Genomic DNA, 14,032 nt, shown 5'->3' with positions numbered 1-14,032 from the left:
ACTGTGTTTAGTTTTTTCAACGGGCCTTCAAGATCTACGATTCGGTTTGTTACCATTCCGTCTTGATACCCGGTCCCAGTTGTTTTGTGCTACCTCAACAAATATGAACGAACAGAGTATCAACGACTACGACATTGTATCAAGTGAAAATAAGCGGTCTGGAGCAGAAGAAAGATGGGTATCATTCCAACCATTCCTGCTTTCCAAAGGTTACCGACTACGCCCTCGGTATCATCCGGATTGGGTTCCGTCGTGGAAGGCTACTGGTCTGCGAGCAGACTACTGCGAGGATAGTATAGATTGTATGGTACGCTATGAAGATTACCAGATTGCTGTAAACTCTAATCTCCTCTCCCCTTCAGCCGTTGCGTGTTCTAGATGCGATACGAGTCGCTGATGAGAGCCAAGTTATGATAAAAGTGTTGGTCCCGAAAAAGGGAGAAGGGGAAAATGAGTTACCCATAGTGCAACTTTTCTCGAGTGCTTCGCTCAAAGACGACCCTGCGAATCATGTCGTCCCCTGTCTGGAGACCTTTCCCATCCCAGGCGATGAGCCGGGCCACTTCATAGTAATGCCTCTGCTTGGTCAATACGACGAGATACGATTTGAACGAATCCAAGAGATTCATGACTTGCTGAAGCAATTGTTTGAGGCAAGCAGTAGAATAATTTTCTAGGGTGACCCATACTGATTCATCGATTAGGGGCTTATTTTTATGCACAAAAATGATGTTACTCATTGGTAACCGACATCCCTCCTATTGCTGCAAGAAAATGCCGCCTCACCGACTCTTCTCCAGTGACATAAGCTCAACAAATATCATGATGAACTCTCGCGTCTTATATGACGAGCCTTTTCATCCGGTCGATCATAACCTATCCCTCGACGTACAACGAATGATTTATCCACGATACTCAAGATTGGAGAAACACATACGATACTACTTCATTGATATGGGCTACGCAACTTGGTTCCGTAACTCAAATGAGCCCCGAATGGTGATCGGTAAATCGGCACGTATAATGGCGCCAGAGCAGAAACAGAATACACCGTACGATCCATTCCTGGTGGATATCTACCAGCTTGGGATGGTTATCAAACAAGATATCATTCCGGTATGCGCATCACTTTCTTTCATCCAAGGTGATTGATCAACTGCTGCGATAAAGCTGAACAACGCACTCGACTTCCTCAAACCTTTGGCGGAAAAAATGACGCTCTCGGATCCATCGGCTCGCCCAACTCTCATAAGAGCACAGAAGTCTATGAACACAGCGTTTCTCGGGCTCAATGGAGTCAAATACAGATGGCCTTTAGTTCCACGGGAAGCCGGGTTCAGGGCACGGGTAGTTTATTTCGTATCGGGGGTATCATCAGAGATTGCATATTGGTTAAGAATCTTTCTAAAGTTTTTGTTAAGAACAGGAACTTAAACGATCACTTCAATTTAACTAATATTCAGATGACTATATCATTTAAAGATTATGTATGCTATACCTTACGGGTGCTGGCTGCAAACGCCAACTTTCCCAGTCTAAGAGATATCACGTGATTTAGTATGGTCAGACCCGCTCATAGCTGTGAAAATGGGAGCTGTTGGAAAGGTGCTCTTTTCGGAAAGGGAGTAGGTAAAAGTATGTCGTATACGAGCGCTCAAAGGCTCGATGAAAGGTGTGCTAACAGTATAGCGAACATCTGCTGTGCTCTGGTCTAGAATACTCAATCAAGTAGCGCCAGGTAGGTGCGAAGCATCTACGAACTTGTTGGATCGTGTGCACAGAAAGCGAAAGCTAAGAGATGTAAGACTTCATTAATGGGAATTTTCAAGTTGCAACTGGCTCTCCCGATGTTGGACATGCAAAACAATATCTAGCCATGGATGGCTAGCGTTCATGTTTATAACAGTATATTCATTTCTCATGTTCATAACCCTATCTCAAAGACTCACCGGGTATGGCTTGTCAGTCTCAAACAGGTGTCGAACATAGGGCTCTCCTGGACCTCCTGCTAGTTACACTAATTCGCTTGTTATCGTGCTCGAGGAGAAAGACCCTGATACGATGCTTGGCCATTCCAGAAAAAAGCGGAGTGAGATCACCCAGATCAACAAGAAGAGCCATCGCGAAGTTGCGTTCTGGGAGGTACCGAAAGAGACAATCCAGACTAGATGGTTGACCGGTAAGGTTAGAAGAGAGGAGGGAAAGAACGTGGCATGAATTGTTGATGCTCCGTGAGCGATAAGGTATGGATGACGCCCAAGGGCACCGAACGTGCTCAGGATGATAAATCAGCGAGTTGTAAGCTTTAGAAAGTTCAGTAAACCAGTCAGCAGGCTATGCCCAAGAACAGGTGTGTAGTTGATATGAAAGATCCTCCAGGTAAGACATACCAAGTATCATAAAGCGTATAAGCTGTGAAAGCCGACAGGAGTCCCTTTGTCTGTGTGGCTGGGTGTTAATGGACGAGTCACGTGAGGACCCGCCGTAAAAATCGACCAAACAAACGAACGACGGTCTTGATTGGCGTACAATATGGAGGTTGACTCATGAAGTTTATACCAGAGGAGTTTTTATGAAGGGAATTGAGCTCATATGTATTAAACCTGATTGTGCTTGGTATAGACATTACAAGTATAAAAAGATCTGTAGATTTGTTAGCTCTGTCTACGGAAAGCGCACGGACCTGAAACTCACTTAGACTAATTTTTCTATAATTACTAGCTACAGTACTGTAGCTTTATCTTCATCAATCAGGAGGCAATCTCTATCTCGTCCATTGGTCCATAGTCAATTGAAAATCTGCCGGCACGGCCACAGGTGATGTGTAAGGACAATCAAATCCAGCCTGGTGTTAAACATAGTTAGCACCCGTCAAAATGGCCATCAATGTATACGACACACTATTAAGACGTACCCATGAGATAGGAGTTTGGACGATGCAAGGGTATTCACCCTAAGAAAGCGGGATGCTGGCAATCGACCGATGCGTAAGGTTTCATCACAGAGCAGTGTTCCGAGGTCTCTTCTTACACAGTTCAGTTTGCCTCGAAGGGTTAGGCCCTATTGAAGAATATCATAGCAGAAAGTTTGTTGGTTCTGGCCTGGCACTAGGAAGTAGCAACAAGGTTAGACCCACCTGTTTTTGGAGTTGAAACCTCCTTCCGGTCGGTCCGCGAGTGGACATCCGGGCTTGTCTACCTTTCATGCCAATGTCCTCATTGCGTTGCGTGTTGAAACTAGATCAAGCAGAGAATTCAATCTCGTATGTCTGTCGTCGGTCTAAGCTATGCAATAGTCTAGGGGACTTTGACGTCCAATCGAGACTAAGTTCTGTCGAAGCACCTGCACTGGGACACGCCGCTGAGTAGGCAGCCGGACCACTTGCACCGCTTGTGATGGCGGCGCAAGGACACAAGGTGCCAACGTCACTGTTGGCCATGGGTTGAGTTAGCGCGAGAGGTTATTAGAGGTTTGTTGGCGTTCTCACCCTAAGAGTGGAGTGAACACCGCCACATGGCGAATGAGACTTGGAAGGAAGCCTTATAGCACCAGCTAGGACTTGGAAGCTTGTGTGCGACCTATTAGAGTGTAAGGCGGGTTCAGAACGGGCGCCCTGGGATCTGTAGACCAGTGTGCTAGTCGAACCAAGGTTAGCTCCCGAAAGGCCAACACAGAGGAGCAATGGTTGAAGATGTCAGTTGATAGTGCTGAGTGACAGGTAGCGAAACTTGCGACCGCGTAATGCGGGAGACTGAGGTGGGCCGCAGAGGGAAGTGGATGGAGTGGTTCCGGCCAACATCTCGAGCTCGGTCACTGCTTGTTCTACTCAGCGCTATATCTACATATATATCGCAGAAGACTTACCTCAATGTTGGTTTCACTGTGAACGTCAAGCTCGTGTAGAATGCGAGACTCAGACATGGGTGCCTTCGCCTTTGGTCGTCTTTTGAGGGCAGATAGGGCGGAGAGCGAACAGGCGACTGTAAAAATTTGACTGCGGTTATTGCAGACAAACTATATGTCCTATGCGCATGTAACTGTCTAAGAGAACAACTTGATATAATGCTCGAGATAGAAGTGTCGAACTAAAAGAGCAGAAGCTGACAAGAGGCGTGTTTTGGTGTGGAACAAGGTGACAAATGTAACACGGTAGGTTGTTGTGATGGGCACGTGTCTTCCTCCCCATTCTTCGACTGCCCGTATTTGCCTTCGACCTTCTTCTACCATGGGTTAGCACCCTTTCTGTTACTTCGCTATGATAGTCTCGCCCAACTTTCAACGCCCACAATACTCGCACATACATTCCTCAGCCGATTCACCTGCCACGCTTCCAACCCATGCGCCGGCTTGATTCAACGGGTTATCCCATACGCAGGATCTCAACAAAGTACTGGCTACCTGGCTTCAACTGCAACAAAGCCATAATCGCACATGTGAGCACCATCGCTTCCACTCTTGCTTCAAGATAATTTGGGATAAAATTGAACCCAACATACGCAGTACGGTTGACCGACAAGTCAACAGGCCTCGAATGGTACGGTCCGTATGATTGTTTTCCAAACGGTTTGACGCCCACATCCGTATAGGCCAGGACTTGTAAATTTCTAGAATCCGGTATCTGTATTTTGAGAGAGGCAAAAAGCAGCTGAGGGTGCATACCTAACATGACAAGCCGCATGCTTATTGGGCATACCCAGTGAATGAACAAGTGGGTTCCTATTGATTGCTCATCATCCTCTTTGAAGCTTCCGCTTATTCATCTCTCTCTTTACTCGCAGCTGACACTTTTCTGATCAAGCGCTTCAAGGTACCGTTCGAGTTCCACACACTCCTTCGGCCTCTATTGATTGCCTTCGGGGCTCCAAAGACATCCCATGCGTGATGTCCTAGAATCTATACGCACAACAGGGAAGTGTTTGAAACGGAACATCTAGTTGGCTGACCCTATCAGACGATACTATCGCTTCCATTGTTCGCAATAGTCTGCCGTGGTATCGGTGCTCTTGGTTCGGACGACACAGCACCTTGCATTGGGAGATCCAGGCTCTTTCTCTTCAGGCCCAAGCCCGAAACGCATCACGGTCCCTTCAAAGTAATCCCAAACAACCCATTGATAAAGATGATGGCACAAGCGAGAGGCGAAGAACAATTTGGTGGTGCGAACTTATTTCGTAGAGCATTTGGCAGAAATAGAATCAGATATCTGCTAACCTCTCATTTAATAACGTTTGATCTAGAAGCTGCAGAGTTTATACTGAATGTCATTTGGTGCAATACAGCAGTGTCACAAGGTTACAACTAGAGAATTTAGGCACTATTACTCTTGATACATGACTTGTATATTCAGGAATGGATGCAGAGGCTTAGAAAGACTTTTTAAAGTACATAGTCAATCTCTTGTGGCTACTTGTATACGTATCTATACATTAAAACCTGCCATAACATATACTGTCATACTGTATGAAACCTTCAAAAACCAGAATTGTTTGAAATACAACCACCAAAAAAGCATTAGGCTGAGTAAGCAACACTGCCATCTTATAAACGGAATGGCTCAAGCCATAGCCATAGCAACAAAATCCCCAAAAAGTTGGCATGAATACAACATGCACATGCTGGGCCAGAGATTAAATTAAATTATTTTGATGTTGCATTTGAAATGAGCTTTGCTCCCAAACTACAACCCATTGCAGCCCCAATTAACTTTGACAACCTTCCCCTGCTATTGTTGTAGACACACTCAATACCAGGGAACTTATTCCCAACTTCTCAGATTTAAACAAACTCAAACAAACAACATTTTCAATCATGTGACTTTGGCACTTATAACATACCCACAGGCACCTTGCCATGTTTGCTTCCATGCTTACCAAGCTACAAAGCCATCTCCACCTTGATGACATCATAGTGACATGTATGCATGAGTAATGCTGCTGATAGAACAGGCTTCTTCTGGGACTATGCTTTTGATATCATATTATAAATAGCACTGCCACTGTTATGGATATGGCATTTCTTCAATAATCTGTATGTCCTAGACGTCTGTAAGGACGTCGAGGGTGCGGGCGCTTGTGGCCATGTGACTAATACAGTAAACCGCTTAAGGCGGCGGCGAGGTACCCTACGACGACGAACTAACTAACTACGATGACCACGCGCTGTAAGGCGGCGGCGAGCTACGTATGTACAGCGAGAACGACGCTTAAGGCGTGTAACTAAGTATCTTACTGGGCTGTAAGGCCCTTGTACAATGTAGGATGCAACAAGAGGTAATCGACCTGGGTGTTACCATGGTTGGTTGGCCTTCTTATATATTCTACAGACAAGCTATTTACAATTACATTATATCCAATGCCGTATCAAATAAGAACCCCGTTCCGCAGTCGGCCTTACTCATGCATACGTGTCACTGACGTGTCATAATGATGTCATCAGGTGGAGGTGGCTACGTGTGCTGAGATAAGCGCGGATGGGGACGTGGCTCGGCGCTTAGCGTATGATATAAGCGCCGATGTCACGTGATTGAAAATGTCGTCCGTTTGTCTTCGTTTAAAATCGAGAAAACGGGAATAAATTCCCTGGTATCAACTGTGTCTACAACACTGCCCCCCCCTTAAGGGCCTTGGCAGCGCCAAGGGCCTTCTTTCTCATGTCTTCCTCGTATCTTTTCAAAATTTTCCCTGCATTTTTTAGGTTTTCTCGAGGTTCCCATGTGTTCTCCTCGGGGCCATAGCCCTTCCATTTGACCCGGAAGAACCATTTTCCGTTGCGTTCCTCCGCATCCGTTATTCCTTCAACCTCATATTCTTCTTCCCCATCCACGGTGACTGGTGGTGGACGGTTCTCGAAGGCCCGTTTGTCGTCCCTTCTGACCTTAGACAATAACCCTACGTAAAATACGTTATGGATGCGCATGGTTGGTGGGAGTTCTAGCCTGTAAGCGCGGTTGGAGATTTTTTCCATGACTTTGAATGGTCCTAAGCGTTGTTCCGTTAGCTTGGGGCTTAAGGTTTTGAGTTTAACGTTCTTTGCATCAAGCCATACTTCTTCTCCGACCTCAAACTCTGTTGGGCTTCCGTGTTCTCCGGCTACCATTTGTTGTTTAGACTGCCGGAGGGCGGATTTGACTTCTCTCCATTGTGCTTCCATGGCTTCCGCCAGTTCATTGGCCTCTGGCACGTCCGTAGGAATGTTGGAAGGGGTTAAGGTTGGTTCCCATCCGTGGAGCGCTTTGAAAGGTGACTTCCCTGTGGCACTATGCACTGCGTTGTTGTAGGCGAATTCTGCCATTGGTAACCATTTGACCCAGTCCCTTTGATTGGTACCGGAGTATGCTCTTAGGAAGTGTTCTATGGAGGGGTTCACCCGTTCTGTCTGCCCATTGCTCTGGGGGTGGTAAGCGGAGGAGAAGTGCGGGTCTATGCCCAGTCGTTGGTACAATGCTTTCAAAAACTTGTTATTGAACACTCTTCTGCGGTCTGAGATTGTTTTCTCTGGCATTCCGTACTTTTTCCAGACGTGTCGTAAGAACAGTTCCGCCAGTTCGGGGGCTTTTAGTTTCTTGGAACATTCTACCAATATGACGTACTTGGTGAAGCTGTCCACAATAACTAGTATGGAGTCGTAGGCCCCGTCCTTTGGCAGATCAACAATCATATCATAGGAAATGTGTTGCCATGGGCGTACTGGGAGTTCTAGCGGCTGTGGTGGGATTGACGCGTATTTGGGTTTCCTAATCCTTTGACAGGTTTCGCAGGAGTCTACGTGCCAGTATGTGTCCGCGCGTATGCCTGGCCAATAGTAATTGCGTGAGATTAGCTCCAGGGTCCGTTGCCTGCCTGGGTGCCCTGCCGATGGGCTGTCGTGGAAGATTTGGAGTAAATCCGTATGTAGGGTCCCAACGTCAGGGACCACAATCCGCCCTTGGTAGAAAAGTAACCCTGCTTCCATCTGATAGTCCTTGAATGCTTGTTTGATGGATGGAGGTGCTCTGGATTCATTCTGCAGGAACTGTAGGATTTCTTCAAGGGACTCGTCTTGATCCAGGCTTGACTCTATACGCTGTTGTAACTCCTTTTCTGGTAGGACTAGTGCGACGTTGGCAAAGATAGGGTCTGGGAGCATGGTCTGGGCGGCAGGTGGGACATCGGCGTGGTCTGATTGCCGGGATAAGGCGTCTGGTTTGCCGGACTGTTTGCCCGGGCAATACACAATTTGGAAGTTGTATCCAGCCAGGAGGAGGTGCCATCGTGCATGGCGGCGATTGAAGGTTCTAGACTCCTTCCAGTATTCCAAGTTCCGATGGTCAGTGAAGACGGTTACGGGGTGCAGGGTCCCTTCCAAGAAGATGCGCCAATATTCAAACGACCGGATGATAGCCAGGAGTTCCTTGTCGTGGGTGTCATAATTCTGTTCGGCACCTTTGAAGGACTCAGATAGGAACCCTAGTGGGTGTAAACGGCCGTCTTCCTGTCGTTGGCTAAGAATGGAACCTAAGGCTGCACCAGAAGCATCCGTTTCTAGGAAGTAGGGCTTGGTGGGGTCGGCGTGACAAAGTACAGGGGCGTTGGTAATGGCATCCTTTAGTTCTTGGAATGCTTCCTGTTCCTTTGTGTCCCATCTCCAAGGTGTATCCTTCTTGACTAGGTTGTGTAATGGCCTAGCCATGTGGCTGAAGTTGGCGACGAATCGGCAAAGGAAATTGGCGAACCCTAAGAACGATTGGACTTCCTTGACTTTAGTGGGTACCGGCCATTCCTGTACCGCCTGGATTTTGAGCTTATCCAGACTAAAACCCTTATCGGAGACGATGATTCCCAGGTATTCCACAGAGGTAACGTGGAATGTACACTTGGATGCCTTGCAGAACAGTTGATTATCCATTAACCGTTTTAGGACCTCATGAACATGCTCCGTGTGAGATGCGTCATCCTTAGAATAAATTAGGATGTCATCGAGGTATATGATGACGCATACATCCAGTAGGTCTTTAAACAACTCGTTCATGAAGTGCTGAAAGGCGGCGGGGGCGTTTGTCAAACCAAAAGTCATCACCAGGGATTCGTAGAGGCCGTACTTGGTTCGGAATGCAGTCTTCCACTCATCACCTTCTTTAACTCGCACGTTGTTGTACCCCCATTGTAAATCTAGTTTGGTGAAGATTTTGGCGCCACGGAGCTGGGCCATGAGATCATCCGGACGGGGAAGTGGATAAACATTTTTCTTGGTGCAATTGTTAAGGCGACGGTAGTCAACAACCAAGCAACGGGAACCATCTTTCTTTGGAACAAACATCACGGGGGAACTGATGGAAGACTTGCTAGGGCGGATCTTCCCAGCTTTCAACTCATCCCTGAGCCAGTCCTTGAGTGTAGCGGACTCGGCGTCTGTCATACTGTAAAGGGGGGAGTTAAGGGGGCCTTCTTCCGTGAGTTCTATTCCAATGTTGTAGTGTCGGTGTGGAGGGAGCTTGTTGAATTCTTCCTCCCCAAATACCTTGGCGTATTGATGGTACTCGGAGGGTACTCCTTCGAGGGGGTTCTCATCTGCTTCCTCTTCCTCAGCAATGGACACATGTTCAGGGGTTGCATGGGGGAAGGTAAGGGTACGCATGTTCCAATCGATTTCCGGGTTGTGGGCGTCCAACCATTTCAATCCTAAGATAGCAGCATGGGACCCGGTGTTACATATAAGGAAGGTCTCTGTCATTTTCTTGCCATCTAAGGAGAAGGTCAGAACTGCCTTCTTCCAGATTTTGCCTGCCTGGGGGCTCGACCCATCGAGCATAGTGACGGTACGGGGTGTAGGGAGATCAATGAGTGGGAGGCGGAGTAGTTCCGCGGTACGGGGGTGGAGGAAGGATGAGGTGGCACCTGAATCTATCAGGACTTCTAGGGGTTCCGCTTTTTTCTCTGGTTTGATCAAAATGGTGAACAGGGGTGACATTCTACTACTAGATATATTACAGATTTCAATACAAGAGCCAGAGTCCTTGGGGTCCTTGCGCGCGGCAGCAGGTACCCTTACTCTTTTCCCAATTGGTACTCAGAGTCTTTGCCAATTTTGGCGGCTTCCTTGGCCTTCCCCTTATCCTCCTTTGGGGTAGCCTTCCATCCGGTCCGACATTCGGCAAACTTGTGTCCTGGTTTGCCGCATTTGACACAGAGACCTTCTGCGCGGCGGCGGTTGCGTTCTTCCTCCAAAACGTAATTGGGGTTGGAGGAAAGGGGACCGGTTTTGGCGGCCTGTTGGCCGGTACTCGCCCCCCAATTGGGGGTGGAAGAAGTCTTACCAGGCTTATTACCCTGTTGCGGGTGGCTGGCTTGCTCCTCGCGGAGGGCGTTGTCAATGATGAGGGCAGCATCTTGCAGCTCCCTCAGGGTACGGGGTTGCCTTTCCCTTGTGGCAATTTGTTTTTGGACCTCCCAGTGGAGTCCTCGCGCAAACTGACCGCGGAGTGCGGCATTGTTCCAATTGAGTTCCATTTGCAGCGTGCGGAACTTAGTAATATATTCGGCACAAGTGCCGGTTTGTGTGAGGGAAGTAATCTTCCGCTCCGCTGCTCTGGTAGCGTCGGGGTCGCCAAAGGCGGCCAGGAACTCGGTTTTGAACTCATCCACGGTTTGAATGAGTGCGCGGTGGGACCCTAATTGGTCCAGGTGGGGATGGGCCCAGGCCCCAGCTGCTTCTGTCATGTTCATCAACAGGAAGCTCAGGACCTCCATGTCCAAGGGGAACTGCCTCTGGTTGAGACGTACCCAGGCCAACATTCGGGTCAGCCACTGTTTGGCCTCCAAGCCAATTTTGCCTTTGAAGGCATCTGGGTGGTCCACTTTCACAGTGGAGGGGGCTGGAGGTAGCGCCGGGTCAGTGACAGGCGCTGGCGGAGGTCCTTGGGGGGCTGCTGGAGCCGGTCCTGAAGGGAAGGACAAGGAAGGGTAGGGATTGAAAAGGGAGAGGGGGTCGCGCCTGGGGCCCCTGTGGAGATGATGGGGGCTGGGGCCCCGAGGAATGGTTGAGCCTTGCCAATAGGCTTGGCTTTGGGCGCGGCCCTGGGAGTTTCCTTGACCGCGGGGGGTTTTTGTTCTTCTGGGGTATGGGGACCCCGGGCGGATTGGAGCTGGGCAAGCCCATCCTTGACAACATCGACCGCTTGTGAGATATTCTCAACGTTGGTTCAAACCTCTCGGCTAACTTCAGTTTGTTCCAAGAGGGTCCGCTTGATGCGGTCGACTTGGGATTGGAGCCCCCAGAGAAGGCGGATGACCCGCTCAAGTGAGACTTTGCCGAGCTCAGGGGAGGCTGGCGGAAGGAAGGGTCCCAACTCTCCCTGATCGACAGGGGAGCGGGCTCGAGAGGGCGGCCGGGAGCGGGTTGCCATAGAATGTGTGGGGTAGGACCGGCCAGCGTGGGAGGATGCCCGAGAAGAAGAACAAGGGGGAGTGCGGGAGGTAATGGTGACGGTGTGTGGGGGGGTATGCCTATATCAGGACTTATGAGCGCTTTATTACTCGATCGCTAAGACCTTGCGTCAAACAACCTAGCGTTGAACAGTAGGAATTACTAATCACAGCCGTGGACAGGCGTGATGTAGAACCCAGTCTCTGCAAGCAGGTGTATCGGCTGTCTAGGTCCGCTGGTAAAAGGTGCGGCGACCGGGGGTATGCGGGCGATAGGGACTGTCTGCCTTATAGCAATTTGGTACTAGGAGGGGACGACGCTGGTTTGATTATTAACAGCGAAAGGCGATCCCGATCTCCGGTATTTCCCTTGTGCTAGTACAGGAGTCCTTCTCGTTGTTGGGCTAAGTGTGGGTGTGCTGGTGGGCACGGCTTGCAACCGACTTAAGGTCGATTACCTAGTGTCCTAGACGTCTGTAAGGACGTCAAGGGTGCGGGCGCTTGTGGCCGTGTGACTAATACAGTAAACCGCTTAAGGCGGCGGCGAGGTACCCTACAACGACGAACTAACTAACTACAATGACCACGCGCTGTAAGGCGGCGGCGAGCTACGTATGTACAGTGAGAACGACGCTTAAGGCGTGTAACTAAGTATCTTACTGGGCTGTAAGGCCCTCGTACAATGTAGGATGCAACAAGAGGTAATCGACCTGGGTGTTACCATGGTTGGTTGGCCTTCTTATATATTCTACAGACAAGCTATTTACAATTACATTATATCCAATGCCGTATCAAATAAGAACCCCGTTCCGCAGTCGGCCTTACTCATGCATACGTGTCACTGACGTGTCATAATGATGTCATCAGGTGGAGGTGGCTACGTGTGCTGAGATAAGCGCGGATGGGGACGTGGCTCGGCGCTTAGCGTATGATATAAGCGCCGATGTCACGTGATTGAAAATGTCGTCCGTTTGTCTTCGTTTAAAATCGAGAAAACGGGAATAAATTCCCTGGTATCAACTGTGTCTACGACACTGTACTTATTTTATTAATTACACTAGTAATCTTACAGTAAACAAATGAGATGAGGATGCAAACCAGGGTTTTCAAGGTCCCTCTATCCAATTGTGACCTTTACAAAACCTACAAACCTCAGGAATACCCTCAATATGCAATGCCTTTTGCATATATGCTGTTTTCTCACTCATTTAAATATATATATTCAGCTGAGTAGATAAACAGTAACAAGTTATATTTCTCTTGTTTGTAGTATTTGTTATTCAAGATTCTATCTTGTGGCTACACACAGAAATATTCAGGGTCCCCCCTGTTGCATAGGCAAGTGCTGTGGCGCTTAATCAGCGCTTAAGCGCCAACGCACTAAATGCGCCTTTTCTCCATCACCTGGGCATCCCACACTGCCAAATTGCTTGCGCTTAGGTGCGCCTGTTTGTGCGCTCCAGAACGCTGGGTCAAGCTCCCAAAACGGACAACATTTGGCAGAGTTATGCCCCATTTACTGTAAGTACCCAATGCAGCAGTATCCTACCTTTGGGACTGTTTACTCCAAGGATGAAACACTTAGCCTTGGGACATCCAAGGACCCACACAGGCAAATACTGCCTTGGGGCAAACATTGCCTTGGGGCAAATATTAGGGTCTGTTGTTTGTTTGCTATATACCAAAGTATTGGCTCTCCTAAGTGTTTCAGTTGCCACATGTACCTCCTGTACCCCCTCTTGATATCAATCATGTATATACTTGTTTGTGCGCCTTCTCAGGGTATAAAAGGACCCTGTGAAGACGCTTCTAATGCATCCTACTTTTACTCTTATATATTGACATATACACACAAGCCTTTAACAGCTTATCTGTGCATTTACTTTAGTGATTGACTCACTGTAAATAGCATAGGAGGTTATTTGGCGCACTAAGACCATAGGCCAGTCCCAACAGACACAGGGTAACCTATTAGTGTACTTACTGCAACCCTGTGCCCCTTGACTGTCACAGTTGTTGAGCTCAACATTGAGTATAGTGCAACAATACTGTAAGGATTGCTGTGATTGAGTGATAGTGTTTCAATCCACCATACCCCCTATATTGTAGATTGTCATAACCCATATCTGGAAAGGTTATTACCATATATATCCACTGTCAAAGATATATATAGCATATGTGATGCACAGCAATATATGAATAATATATATTGTTGGGGGATGTTGCACTCCCCCTGCCCCCCTAGCCATGGGCCAATGTTAAGGGAGCCTGCAGGCAAGGTCTGAATAATATATTATTATAGAAGAGATTATGTCATCCCCCCCCCCACCTCAAATCCATAGTAGTTTAGTATAGTATTTGATAAAGGACTGGAGGGGGGAGGTCATGTGACCCTGGTGGACTGTCAGTCTCTAAGTCATGAGCGCTTAGAGTAATGACAGTTCTGACTGCATATATGTGAGTATATGCGGCCTTCTAAAGACTGTGGAATATCCTATTAGTAGGTGGCTTGGTCAGGAGACATGCCAGCAAAGGCATGGGTCATGACATAGATAGCCTTATCTGCAATATCTCATAAATCCTAGATATATTTTAGGTAAACCCTATAACTCTTAAGTCTTACTTAAGCATCT

The 14,032-nt window shown here is 48.0% G+C and overlaps 3 protein-coding genes across 3 annotated transcripts; 1 reads left to right on the top strand and 2 right to left on the bottom strand.

The window, feature by feature from the left end:
• Positions 1-103: 103 nt before the first annotated feature.
• Positions 104-677, top strand: RhiXN_03600 (kinase domain protein; the record flags this gene model as incomplete). Its single annotated transcript, XM_043323417.1, has 2 exons — positions 104-307; positions 363-677. The coding sequence occupies 2 exons, from the start codon at positions 104-106 to the stop codon at positions 675-677; spliced, it is 519 nt and encodes a 172-aa protein (XP_043175836.1).
• A 5,917-nt stretch (positions 678-6,594) lies between these two features.
• RhiXN_03599 (Retrotransposable element Tf2 protein) lies at positions 6,595-9,945 on the bottom strand (the record flags this gene model as incomplete). The annotated part of the gene is made up of 1 exon (XM_043323416.1): positions 6,595-9,945. One exon carries the CDS (start codon positions 9,943-9,945, stop codon positions 6,595-6,597), a length of 3,351 nt encoding a protein of 1,116 aa, XP_043175835.1.
• A 77-nt stretch (positions 9,946-10,022) lies between these two features.
• On the bottom strand, positions 10,023-11,380 carry RhiXN_03598 (Retrotransposon gag protein; the record flags this gene model as incomplete). Its single annotated transcript, XM_043323415.1, has 3 exons — positions 10,023-10,879; positions 10,930-11,134; positions 11,195-11,380. 3 exons carry the CDS (start codon positions 11,378-11,380, stop codon positions 10,023-10,025), a joined length of 1,248 nt encoding a protein of 415 aa, XP_043175834.1.
• Positions 11,381-14,032: the final 2,652 nt, after the last annotated feature.

This window comes from Rhizoctonia solani, chromosome 1 (genome assembly GCF_016906535.1).
Source record: "Rhizoctonia solani chromosome 1, complete sequence".
Classification (NCBI taxonomy): Eukaryota; Fungi; Basidiomycota; class Agaricomycetes; order Cantharellales; family Ceratobasidiaceae; genus Rhizoctonia; species Rhizoctonia solani.
This window is presented reverse-complemented; position numbering and strand designations above follow the sequence as displayed.